We start from the raw sequence: 14,229 nt of genomic DNA, 5'->3' as shown, positions 1-14,229 counted from the left end.
CTTTATACAAGATGGTTTCTAAGGCCCCCTCTAGATATAAAACTCTATTGTCTATTTTTTTAATACTTTATAAGAATTATACTTCTGTAGGAATCTTTAGTTTCATATAAAATGAAATTTTTCTAAATTCTTACATTTTAAATCACCTTTATTTTTCAATTTATTTTTCTTTTTTTTTTTCAACTACAAATATTTAGGTGCAAATCAAATTTTTTTTAAATTTAAGAGATGGGATCTTGGTATATTGCCCAAGCTGGAGTGCAATGACTATTCATAGGGCACAATCATAGCACACTATGGCCTTGAACTTTGGGCTAAAATGATCCTCCTGCCTCAGCCTCCTAAATAACTAGGACTATAGGTACATGATGGTGCCTGGCTTAAAACCTTCTTTTTAAATAAATTTCAACTTATTCCTGCATATATTTTGTTTTTCCCTTCAAACCAGACATTCATTTGATTTAATGCAATCATTTCTCATTCTGAATATGTGGTTGTCATATCACTAAACCTAGACTATACATACCATAGTCAGCAGTTTGTTCGGGACTGAAATGGTGTTCCAGTTTACCACTCCTGTTGTCTGTATCTTCCCATTACAGAACCCTATAGCCTCCATTCCTCTTGTCTAACACTTGAAGACATTTTAGAAAATATAACATAGGACATTCTAAATTGTATTGCAGATGAACAGATTTTAATTTTTTAATTAATACTGAACAATTCATAAAATAACTGTACATACTGTTATTCAGTGTATTAATTATTGGTTCATTATTAGTATAATGAACTTTTTAGTTCAGTAATAAAGATTTAAATAAAGCATCTAAGACTTATTTCATATGTTTATTGTTTTTTTTTTTGTTTTTTTTTTTGTTTTTTTCAGACAGAGTCTCGCTTTGTTGCCCAGGCTAGAGTGAGTGCCGTGGCGTCAGCCTAGCTCACAGCAACCTCAAACTCCTGGGCTCAAGTAATCCTTCTGCCTCAGCCTCCCGGGTAGCTGGGACTACAGGCATGCGCCACCATGCCCGGCTAATTTTTTATATATATATCAGTTGGCCAATTAATTTCTTTCTATTTATAGTAGAGACGGGGTCTCGCTCTTGCTCAGGCTGGTTTTGAACTCCTGACCTTGAGCAATCCGCCCGCCTCGGCCTCCCAAGAGCTAGGATTACAGGCGTGAGCCACAGCGCCCGGCCATGTTTATTGTTTTAACTACCAAATTTTTTCTTTTTTTTTGAGACAGAGTCTCACTCTGCTGCCTGGGCTAGAGTGCCATGGCATCAGCCTAGCTCACAACAACCTCAAACTCCTGGGCTCAGGCAATCCTTCTACCTCAGCCTCCTGAGTAGCTGGGACTACAGGCATGCGCCACCATGCCCAGCTAATTTTTTCTATATATATTTAGTTGGCCAATTAATTTATTCCTATTTTTAGTAGAGACGGGGGTCTCACTCTTGCTCAGGCTGGTTTCAAACTCCTGACCTTGAGCGATCCGTCCACCTCGGCCTCCCAGAGAGCTAGGATTACAGGCGTGAGCCACCTCACCCAGCCCTACCAAAAAATTTTTATGGTAGAAAATTGGAAAATACAGAAAAGTATAAAGAAGACATTTAAAATCTTTTCTGATCTCACATGTGAAGAAAGTATCCTCTGTTGATAAATTTGGTATATTTTTTTTTTTTTTTTTTTTTTTTTTTTTTGAGACAGAGTCTCGCTTTGTTGCCCAGGCTAGAGTGAGTGCCGTGGCGTCAGCCTAGCTCACAGCAACCTCAAACTCCTGGGCTCCAGTGATCCTTCTGCCTCAGCCTCCCGGGTAGCTGGGACTACAGGCATGCACCACCATGCCCGGCTAATTTTTTTTTATATATATATCAGTTGGCCAATTAATTTCTTTCTATTATAGTAGAGACGGGGTCTCGCTCTTGCTCAGGCTGGTTTTGAACTCCTGACCTTGAGCAATCCGCCCGCCTCGGCCTCCCAAGAGCTAGGATTACAGGCGTGAGCCACAGCGCCCGGCCAAATTTGGTATATTTTACTGTCCATGTTCCCTGTGGGGATCAATAATTAAGTTTTTTTTTTTGAGACAGAGTCTCACTTTGTTGCCCAGGCTAGACTGAGTGCCATGGCGTCAGCCTAGCTCACAACGACCTCAAATTCATGGGCTCAAGCAATCCTGCTGCCTCAGCCTCCAGAGTAGCTGGGACTATAGGCATGCGCCACCATGCCCGGCTAATTTTTTCTATATATATTAGTTGGCCTAATTAAGTATTTTTTGAGGATTAACATATAACCAATCTCAGGACATACATTTCCAAATTGTAATTCCAAGGCACTTTATCACTATTCTCATATACCAAATCTAATAGGATGCACATAAATTATTTTCTACGTTTCTTATCTTTATATGCTAGATTATATATATGGTCATTTCTGTTAGTTTCTTAACTAACTTATATCCAGTTAATAATACAAAGCTAGGGTAATAAACCTCTTACTCAGTGTGTAACCAAGAAAAGTTAAGCATTTAAGTTAACTCAGATGATCTTTGCTTAAGTGAGCATGCTGCATTTGTTTTATATATATAAACTCCTCTACATAGAAAAAGAAAGGCTGTCTAGGTGTCCAAAGCTATAGTGAAAGTGATAATCTGATGTAGTGGTAGTAGGGAGAATTGGATACCCTTTGGTTTTAATGGCTTTTGTTCATATTTAGTAAAGTTTATAAGTTGAAAGTTCCTCAGTTTGAACTTAAATTGAAGAATTAGTGAAATGAAAAGTGCCAATCCTGTTTTACAAATCAGAACTTTTTATTGTAACTTATCTATCACTGGTGTGAAAATTAATAATATATTTCATCCTTTGCCTCTTATCTAGTGATTTCCTAGTACCGGACTACTTAAACCAGGAGCAAGAAGAGACCCTTGTTCAGTATGATCTTGGAGAACATGGTTTTGAAAGCAACTCCTCTGTTCAAATGCCTGTAATTTCGCAGGTCTCCTCGACCCAGAATTGCGAAAGCACTTTCCCCCTGGGGTCTCTTGGTGGGCTGGCAGAGAAGGAAGAAGAAGTGCCAGAGCAGCCAAAGACCAGTGGTTGTGCTGAGGCCACCAGAGATGATCCCCCCAAATCAGAGCTGTCTTCTATAACTATTGAGTAATTTTGTGGTTTGGCTTCATTTTTGGTTTTTAGAAAGTGCCTGTGCTTGGTCTTGTACATTTAATTTAAATTTTTAAACAAAAACAAAACAAAAAAAGTTTGGGAAAGAGTTTCCCTTTTTACTTTATAAGCCCTGCAACTGATGTTTTATTTTTCATAACTGAGAGATTGCTTCTGTAAGTACACAGTAACATAACGTTGAAACATAATAGGAACTACGAGACTTAAGGGGAACCAGTTGACTTTAAAACACATACTGGTTTCTTCTTCCATTGTTAAAAGTAGGCTAACAGCAGATCATTAGGTAGAGGAGAAATCAGATGATCATTGACCTTCCTGAGATGAAAGGGCACTCGAGAAACAGATTAAACAGAATTCACAAATGGCCTGGGTAGATATTTACTACTATATACAGGACGTTGTACAATATTTTGTTGAACCTGTTGTTTTTCAAAGTATTTATGGTAAGCTTTCTTAAAAATTATTAGGACAAATACTTCTGAAATATGGCATACTCTTTTAAACTTTGTGATTTCTGTTATGATTTTTAATGGTGAAAATTTGGTACTGAGAGAGGCATCCCCTATACCTTTATAGCACCACTCCAAAGGCCAAGAAGCATGATTGAGAATAGTCAGGCTGTGGATGAAATGACCAGGAATGGAGAATGAAGTATGTAAATCTCAGCTTCATAGGAACCTTTTAAATACTGCTTTTCTGACTAAAATTGATGTTTACCTGGTCTTTGAATGTTAATGCCTGATTCACTATGTCATTGCCCAAGTCAGTTTTCCCCTTACCCCATCACCAGTATGTTTTCTTGCATATACTGGCGTGCTACCATATAAAGGAAAAATATTGGAGATATTCTATATTTTATATATAGGTTTATGTATTGTTGGAGGTGTTTTTATTGTGCTGTTTTGGACAAAATAAATAATTCTCTGTTGAGGCTACATTCTTAACCCAAGTAAGATTGTTTACAAAATTCCATATGACAGCGATACATTGTACTTGTTCCAAAATATTTTTAGACATTGTTAAGTTTATTAAAAGCAGTTACTATAGTTTTTACACAATGTAAGCAATAATGTCAAAGATGAGAAGAAGCTATAAAGTGATCACCTTACAACTCATAAATCTGTTTTGGGAAAATTGCTAAGACTATTGAAAAACTAAAAACCTTAAATTAATGAATATCACCTTTTCTGCTGCTAAAAATATGAAACTTTTTGATTTATAACTTCAGACTTGGGTATACTTTTTATATAGTGCCATTAAAACATCTCTGATCTTGATCTTAAATATTCATGAGTCCATGAATAATAAACTTATGAGAAATTTTTTTTAATGGAGATAGTCAAAGCTTAATAATTATGAAAACACTTGATTGGATTATAAAAGAAAAACAAAATACAGTTCTTTGGTCAAAACACAAGATCTGAATTTGGTTCAATGCTAGACCTTAATATACTTTTTAAATCAAAGTGATTGTTTCCGTTTTAAAAATTGGCTAATTCTGTAGTATCTCCCCCCCCCCCATAAATGTAAAGAAAGGGAAAGTAAACTCATTAGGACATTTTTAGATTAAGGTTCTTCTTGTCTCTGTCCATATTCTGATTTCCTTAACTTATTTCCAAGTCTTTACTCATGCACCTGTTTTTTACCCATTTTTCCCAAACATAGATTTGTTACCGTCTGGAAAATTAGCATGTACAGGTTATGACGGGGCTTCCACCACTTACTGATAGGGTTGAATTATTTTCTGCAACAGACTGTGATACTTAACTACAGTACTGCTGTGTCTCAACTGGAAAGGTCAGGAATTTTTATTTTTAATGTTATATATAGTCTTAGGAAGTATTATGCTTACAAATAAGTAAATTTCAAAATTAGTTTTAAAATCCCATATTGGCAAAACAAAGAATAGGTAAAATTATGACCAGGACTCATTGTTGCCCTTAGTTTCAAGAGGTTTTTTGTTTTTGTTTTTTGGTTTTTTATTTTCTTCTTAAAGAGCAAAATATAATTAAAGAAGGAAAGAAATAGAAGTAAAGAAATGTGTGAGAATTGTTTGCAGATGTATTGGTTGAAAGTGTTTTTAGCACATCCCCTATCTTGAGAACTCTACATTATGAGAGCACTGCACAATTTTGGCAGCTCTAAGGTATTCTGTGTTCTCAAAATGAGGAATTACCCATTACTGGATATTCTTTCCCAAATAGATTGGTATTTACAAATTGCACAGACTTCCAAGTTTTATGGAAAATTTGAATGTACTGTGAAAATGCATATCTGGTTAATAGTCTATTATCCAAATCTTATCAATACAGGTAACCAACCAGTATTTAACATAACATGATACAAACAAAGGCCTTTTTCTGCTTCAGTGAGGCTCTACATTTTCTTGAGATTTAGTTTAAGGATATTTAGTTTATGGGTCTGTTTTAAAAAACAAAGCTACAAGGGATGATTGTATATATAGTAATATTTAGATTTATTTAAAATTCATCTAAGAGAAGGAAGCCTAGATGTATAATTTTTACCAGAACATATGGAAAAATTGCAAAAAGATGAAAGCCAGTTATATTATCCCATCCACTAGAAATTACCAGTATAATTAAACATAAAAATATTCCAGTTTAGAATATTTAAGCATAGATAGCTATCTTTCTTAAGGCCGAAGAGGATAATTTTGTCATATTTAAAGGGCTTAAATTTTAGAATTCACAATAAATTGCCTTTTTAAAAATCAAGCATTTTATACAAGAAAAGATTTTATTTTCAATTTTTTAACTACCAAATAGGTGTGATATACTTTAGAAGTAATCAAAGGTGTTCACTTATGACACTGGATGTTATAATTCCTACAGTTGTTCTTTTCATTTTTAAACTGTATTTTAACAGTGGAAGCATCTAGCATGTAAGTGATTCTAATAATTAAAAAACAAAGGGATTAATATTGGTCGTTATATGTTTGCATTTTAAGTTTTCTATAAATGGATGTAAATGTAGGTTTTTGCCCACAAATATATTTAAATGGATTTTTCTTAATTTGAGTTGCATTTAATCTTTTTATTTCAAGTAATTAGTTACACATTGAGTTACATTGCCAGTTATTTTAAAGTTCTCAACTTCAGTGAGACAAAATATACTAAAATGTTTAAATAGCCTTATTTGGTCTTACATCTCAACATTTTAGTAACTTGGCTTACAGTAATCAGGTTCCATGTGATGACATATGTCCTTTGGTTTTAAAAACAAGCTTCCATTTTGTTAAAATATTTTACCACATGGAATAGACTAGTCTGCACAACTAATGTACTTAATTACTGGTAACTCAGTTACCTTCTAACTACTGAGCCACATTCTCCCAGTTTATAAATGATTCCCTGGGAACCCTCGGAATCTGTATTAAATCTTTCAGTCTTTTATCTCTTCTGATTGTATTCTCTTAATCTAAGTAGAGGCTAATTATCTAGTTTATTGGCTTCTATTTTGAAGATTTTCAGATCATGTTTTAGTCTCTTTTAGTTTTATAGTCCCTGAAAGATACAACACTATATAATGTAATGACAATTCTATAATAGTATACCACATAGAATTACTGTTATTACTTGATGAATGAACAGTCCTAAAATTTTTATATTTTAGCTGAAAGGAGTTTGAGATTTGTGGAACCGATGAACAAGTGAATTAGAAACTTTTATGTGGTACTTACCGTTCCACTCATCTGCAAAATATGAAGTTATAACTGAAATATACGTGCAAGTGAATGAGAATAAATAATTTTCTAGATATTAATTGGGGAAAAAACTAATAAAGTTCACATTTGAAAGAAATAGACTCAAAGTTGACAAAAGATAAGTGTGGTTTTCACTGTAAGTTATTGACATAAGATGCTTTATTTATAATATATTTAAAAAGTTATTGAGAGAAGAATGTTTAAGACTAGATTTGGTTTTTGGAAACAGCAGAACAAAATTGGGGAATGATGAAGCTCTATTGTGGTACATGTGTCTACAAGGAATATTTATAACTAAACATGTTCTCACAGGCTTTACACTGAAATCATGAAAATTTAAATTAACTCATTTCTTATTTTGCCTCTCTCTCTCTCTCTCTCTCTCTCTCTCTCTCTCTCTCTCTCTCTCTCTCTCTCTCTCTCTCTCTCTTTCTTTCTCTCTTTTTTTTAAACAGGATCTCACTGTGTTGTATAGGCTGGTCTCAAACTACTCCTGGGCCCAAGCAGTTCTCCCATCTTAGCCTCCCAAGTAGCTTTTATCTTTTAGTGTCATTTTTGCTTGACACAGGATATGATGACATAGAGTATTTTTATTTGGAAAGTGCTCAGAAAGATGAAGTAGCCAAAAGCAATAATGGCTCAGATTAAACAATGAAGTAAAATTGAACCATTCCCCAGATTCTACCAAGGAATGGTAGATGTGGGTGTTTCACTTTAGAATGTAGATAATGTTGAGATTTATGAGGAATAAAGGCTTTGTCAGTTATGGGATGAGAATTGTAACTGGTATATCCATGGTCATACTTTTTTTACTTTATACTAAATTACTATAGTTGGTATTTCCACTGTATCATAATGATTACATTTTTATGATAAAAAACAGTTCAATGTTTTTTAGTCACTGCAGAGATTTCAGGTTATATTATTGGAATCTCAGTTTGGCAGTATCTTAAAAAACGAGACTGCCTTGAAAGTGTTTGTGCAACTTCTAGCTAAGTAAGCTCCTTCTGTATAGGACCAGGCCAGTTCCAGCTAATACCATGTTCCTATGTATATAATGGTTTACAGGAATTTAAGAGTACCAACCATAGATTAAAAACAAAAACTTCTTAAAATTTTTTTTTGGCCAGGCGTGGTGGCTCACACCTATAATCCTAGCACTCTGAGAGACTGAGGCGAGCAAATCATTCGAGCTTAGGAGTTTGAAACCAGCCTGAGCAAGAGTGAGACCATCTCTACCAAAAATAGAAAAAATTAGCCAGGCATGGTGGCACATGCCTGTAGTCTCAGCTACTCGGGAGGCTGAGGCAGGATCACTTGAGCCCAGGAATTTGAGGTTGCTGTGAACTAGGCTGACACCACCGCACTCTAGCCCGGGCAACAGAGTGAGACTCTGTCTGAAAAAAAAACTTTTTTTTGCCTCAAAAAAAAAATTTTTTTTTAATTTTAAAGTGCCTGGTTTATAAGATCAAATTCTTTATTTATTTCCTTTCTTTTAAATTGACTGATTTGGCTGATTAAGCTCAAAAGTCCTGGGCTCAGTTGTGATAGATTTATTGATAAAATTGTTGCTTAATGGTTCGAGGAGCTACAGTGTCATGACTTATAATCAATTGTCCTTCTTTTCCAAAATGCCAATCTAACTATATCCAGATTTTATTATTCAATCAAGCAAGTTAAAAATCATTGTAAATGAATGTTCAGGTTACCAAAGTACATCACCTGCTGAGGAAGGATAAATCTTCCTGCTTTAAGAGAAGCCTGTGTCTCCTCTTAATATGTGTTGTTTCCCTTGGTGTTAGTGGAAGCTGTGTTCAAGATAGGAAGCCTTTTATGCAGCTCTTAGAAACACCTGCTTTCTAAAGAGAGCCTTTTCTATAATTAAGTTGTGTGTATTTTCTCTAGATTTCTTTTTATTTCAGTTATCAATTTAGTTTTCAAGTTAACAGATGCTATGTAAAGTCTCTCATACTGAGAGTAGTCCATTAAATTCTTGAAAGTTGCACTGCTTTTCATCTTTTCAGGTACCTGAAATGAATGACATCAGGTATTTGGAAGGAGTAAGATCATAAACTTTATTCGTTTTCTTCCTTGTATAAAGTGATGGCTTCTAATACTTATATTTCAAGGTATTTTTTAAAAAAGCAACAGTCCCTAATAGAGTAAAATTTGGTTTCAATGCAAGTTCCCAATAATATATTTAATTTTTCTGTTGTTACTGGTGCCTCTTGCTGCATCAGATAGAGATTGTCTGCCTCTTTGTAGGGCACCCTTGTGGCACCTTATGTGTAATTTGGAGGGTAGTATATGGCTTCTTTCTGCCTCTACTATCTTTTCAAAAGCCATTTTATAAAAATCCTAGGTAGCCTATTTTAATATTTAAATATATATATTTGTGAAAGATACTTTTAAAACAGACTTTTTTTTTTACTTTAAAAAATTCCTGTATTTCCATTTTTAAGAGTAAATTTAAACTTTTCCAGGACTAGGAAGTGTCTTTTTCCAGAGCAGCATAATGAGAAAGTCAGATTGAGTAATAGATCAGAATTCAGTGATAGGAGAAAATGATGTCTGGTTAGGGAGACGAAGGGAAAAGGTTTTGATGTAATAAATGAGTTTTTAAAATTGCGTTTTTGTTTCTGTAATTTCATATTTGCTGCTACAGTAGCTCAATATTTTACAGGGCTAACATAAATCTGGCTCCATTTAAAAACTGGAGTACTTTCTAGGGCGACCAGCCTAGGAGGAAACTGCACCAAGGTCTTCCAGATGGGTGACTGCTTTGTTTAGCTGATGCATGCTTTAATATTTGCCTAGAGCCCAGCAGAAAGGAATTCTGGGGGGAACTTTTTTAACCCTGCCGGTTATGGCATTATGATTCTTTTTGGGCACTGGCATTTTGTGAAACTCTCGAGGGAGGGTAATGCTGGAGAGAAAATGTGCATTAAATTGTGTAGATGGGTGTTTTTATGTCTTCTACCCCTCTCCTAGAACAGTACAGCTCTTAACTGTGCCAGTCCCCAGTTCACCAGCTTTGTATCCAGTCGTCATCTCATTCAAGTATGGCTTTACTTGGTGACAGTGGCCATAGCTAAGTTACTTGGCATGTTTGACTTTCGACAATAACAAAAATGGTTTTGGATTTTGTTTTGTTTTATTTCCTAAAAATGTATACACTGTCAGAACTTCACATTTTATATAATAGTATCTGGCTATTAGTATTTTACAGGAACCATAGTTCTTGGTGACTATATATATATATTTTTGTGACTTTTTTGTAAACTAAGTGCCGTTTCAACGTTACAATCATTTTTAGAGTTATTGTAATCAATGTGAATATCATGTTTTTTCAAATCTGTTCTGAGCCTATAGTGTTTGCTTTGTGAACATATGTGTATTGTATATATTCTGTATAGTTACATTGTACTGAAATATTAGCTTGTTTGATATAAGGAAAGTATGTATTGAGTACCTTTTTGCTAGCCTGATTGTTTAATCTTTTTAAAAAAGGTTTAAACTTTTTTAAAAAAAAAATCTTTAAACTGGCCTTTATTACATGGTCACAAATAAAGTTGCAGTTAGAAGGGATGGGCAGGGAAAAACTAGTTTTGAGTGTCTTTGGATAGAAACATGAGATTAAGATTTGTTTTTGTTTTCTCATTAAAATATCTTAATGCTTTATGGAATAAAACTTCCTGCTGTTGTTATTTATTACTGGCTGGAAGGAAGAATTGGTGATGGTCTTGACTGAGGTCAAGTGGATGAGAAAAGTCATCAGAATAATTCATTACTTAAGCAAATATCCATTGAATACGCACAAACTAGAGAGTATTACATTAGACAGCACACGTCAGTTTCTTGGTCAAGTAAGAAAAGAGCTATAAGTGCAAAGATTGCACAAACACCATACCCCAAATTGGAAGGAGGAAGCTAGTTGGAAGTCAGTCATCAAATCCTAGAGCTGTTGAACCAGGTTCTGTGTAAAGCTATGTACTGATTGGTTGGTTGCACCTTTAGAAGTTGTGATTTTTTCTGAAGTAATGCTCTACTGACTAGACCCATTGGTACCATTTCAGTGATATCTTACAACCAGGGAGTAAAAAATAGGTACATGGCCAGTGGGAAACAGCTCATCATATAGGTAATACACCTAAAGTCAGGAAGGGCATTCTAACTTTACATTCATCAATGTGGATTTTGACAATACTAGTCAAATACAGTACTTTTCCTTTCCTCCCCTTCTCTCCCCTCCTCTCCCGTATGGGAGAGTATTCTCTTCCCTGTGTCTCCTTTTTCTGTCATCCTCCTCTTCTCCACTTTATTGCCTAGGCTGGTCTCAAGCTATCCTCCCAAGTAGCTAGAACCACAGGCACATACCACTGTGCCCAGCAGTAATACTGGTCTTTAGAATGACAGCAAAGGCAAAGAAAAGTATTTTAGTGGCCCCGAGCTATCGGGGTCCTTTTAGAATTAAGTTCAGAGGAGAAGAGAGTAAATTTTAAGAAGCATTCTCTTCTAGTTGAGTGTGCTGAGCATTTTTAACAGCATTTTACCAAATCATTCAGGGTCATCAAACTGTGTTGATTTTCTCAGTAGCCTCAGCCACAAGATGATATATGTAAGTGTAGAATGTAGCATTTAAAATAATCACATGCTACAATTTGCATGTTTGCATATAAATTATGTACCAGAAAGATTCCTTTTAGAGAATGATACTAAAAGTAATAGCCAAAGATGTGTATCCCCCTCAACTGATAGAGTTGAAATGAATAGTTTTGGCTTTTGCTCTTTTGAATAAGAATGTTTATTCTAAATACACTTATGTGAGAAAGTTAGCAAAATAAAATCTACAAACATAGCAAAAATTTAAAGGGGGAAGACTTGCTTGCAAACATCAAATCCCAAAGTTTAATGTAATTTTTTTATGAGTAAATTTTTATACAGATGAAAAACTGCCTAAGGGCACATTCAGTCTAGAAAGAGGAAGGTCCCTCTTTGGCAAACATTTATAACTAAGGTTTTATTTGGGGATTTTTTGTGTCTGTTGTAGTCCAGAGTGGAGTGCAGCGGCGTGATCATACCTCACTGCAGCCTTAAACTCCAGGGCTCAAGTGATCTTGCCTCAAGCTAATTTTTAAATTTTTTGTAGAGACAGGGTCGCGCTATATTGTCCAAGCTTACCACTAGGGGTTGAATACCCTTGTGGATAAAGAGAAAGCTGTTTTGTTGTTGTTTCCTTAAATACCAATTGATTTACTCGAATTTTCCTGCAAAAAATATTAAGACTTTTATACCTACCCTCTTTATAGGTAAGGGAACAAAACGTGGCAGAGGTTGTAAGCAGAGTTGATATTCGAATCGTTCTGCAGGCCAGGCGTGGTCGCTCATGCCTATAATCCTAGCACTCTGGGAGGCCGAGATGGGCGGATCGTTTGAGCTCAGGGGTTCGAGACCAGCAAGAGCGAGACCCCATCTCTACTAAAAATAGAAAAATTACTTGGACAGCTAAAAAATATGTAGAAAAAATTAGCCAGGCATGGTGGCTCATGCCTGTAGTCCCAGCTACTCGTGAGGCTAAAGCAGAAGAATCACTTGAGCCCAGGAGTTTGAGGTTGCTGTGAACTAGGCTGACGCCACGGCACTGTAGCACAGGCAACAGAGTGAGACTCTGTCTCAAAAAAAAAAAATCGTTTTGCAGATTTGTACACATATCCCATACCCTTCTTTTGACCCCTGCCTAACATTTCTGGCTGCCTTTGGCTGGCAGTTGTGTAGAAAATGAGTGTCCCATTTATTAGAGAACCTGAAAAGTTAGACTGGCTCAGTACCCCCACACACCCCTAAAGGGCTGGCCTGGAATGAACTGCCTCCGATGATTCTTGCTGTCTAGACACCTCTGTTAGGAAAGCTGCCTTAGAACATAACAAGAAAAGATCACATCAAGTAAAAATCCTGTAGTCCATTTTAAATTAGGGGCTGAGGCAAATGCTCTCTTTGCCTCTCAAGCAACAACAGTACAAATAGTAAGACCTCATGATAACTTTTATCTAGGAACAGAATTCTTTATTGAATGCAAAGGAGACTACTTATAAAATTAATAAAAATTCCTTTTTGCTGTTTCAGTTTTTTTTTTTTGTTTTTTTTTTTGAGATAGATTCTTGCTCTGTTGCCCAGGCTAGAGTGCTGTGGCATCAGCCTAGCTCACCACAACCTCAAAATTCCTGGGCCTCAGCCATCCTCCTGCCTCAGCCTCCCAAGTAGCTGAGATTACAAGTGTGGCCACCATGTCCGGCTAATTTTTTTCTATTTTTAATAGACATGGGGTCTCCCTCTCACTGAGGCTGGTCTTGAACTCCTGACTTCAAGCAATCCTCCCTCCTTGGCCTCCCAGAGTGCTGGGATTATAGGCGTGAGCCACCGCACCCAGCCAGTGTTTTACATTTTATATAAAGCTAGCACTTTGAGCTGTACAGTCTTCAGAAACCCAGTAAGACTGGCAGGAAAAATAAGAACATCTGTGATCCATATAAATAGTTGAGTGCCCTTCCTCCCCATGACAGAGACATTAGATCCACGGTGAAATCTCCAGGCCACTAACAGGGCTGGGGTCCATATCCGTGTGGACTCTGTGCTCTCTCCCAAACAGTCATCGGAAGAGAGGCCAGGAACTTCTTGCCCTGCCAGTTCTAGCCTTGCAATTGCCTTTGGGCCTGGGCATTTTGCAGAATCCTTGAGGGAGGGCAATGCTGTGGGGAAATATGAATTAAGTTATGCAGGGGACATTTTTATGTCTTTATGCCAGGATCTAGTTCTCTTAAATGAGAGTCATTGTAACTTTTTCTTACAATGTGAAAAGACTTGCTCATGACCTTCTAAAGATGTGGACTGGTGGATGTTTTCTTCTCTGCGCTCTTACGTGATTAATAGTAATACCGCCACAGGGCTATCTTTCCCACCCCTTTTGATGACATTTTCCATTATTTTCTTTATCCCCACTGCACCTGGCTTAATTCTAGCCTTTGTTATATCTGTCCTAATAACATAAGCAGCTCTTAAGTGCTGTTCACTCTCTTTAGTCAGGCCCTCCCACCCATCCCTCACATTGCACTGAAGTCCCCTCTAATCCAGCCACTGCCTGCTTACGGTCCCCTGCCGTCCTTCCGCCGGATCCCTCTCCCAGTTTGTTTTATCTGGACTTAAGAGATAGCTCAGGCTTCCCTGTCTCAGAACCTGCCCCCAATCCCTGCTTCTACCTACCTCCAATTTCAGGTTAAAGGTCCCTGCTACTTCTTCGCATAGCACATTTTGTTTAGCTCTACCAAACCA

At 36.4% G+C, this 14,229-nt stretch overlaps 1 protein-coding gene across 3 annotated transcripts in view; it reads left to right on the top strand.

The window, feature by feature from the left end:
* The window catches only part of ZBTB44 (zinc finger and BTB domain containing 44), a 45,155-nt gene extending 34,561 nt beyond the window's left edge, over positions 1-10,594 (top strand). For 2 of the 3 annotated variants that reach the window (XM_012783335.3, XM_012783334.3), the window contains exon 6: positions 2,877-10,594. In XM_012783335.3, the coding sequence (XP_012638789.1) occupies positions 2,877-3,159 (283 nt within the window). In that variant the 3' untranslated portion in view covers positions 3,160-10,594. The remainder of the gene's footprint in view (positions 1-2,876) is intronic. The other variant, XM_012783338.3, reaches the window with a different exon arrangement.
* Positions 10,595-14,229: the final 3,635 nt, after the last annotated feature.

Source organism: Microcebus murinus, chromosome 4 (assembly GCF_040939455.1).
Source record: "Microcebus murinus isolate Inina chromosome 4, M.murinus_Inina_mat1.0, whole genome shotgun sequence".
NCBI lineage: Eukaryota > Metazoa > Chordata > Mammalia > Primates > Cheirogaleidae > Microcebus > Microcebus murinus.
This window is presented reverse-complemented; position numbering and strand designations above follow the sequence as displayed.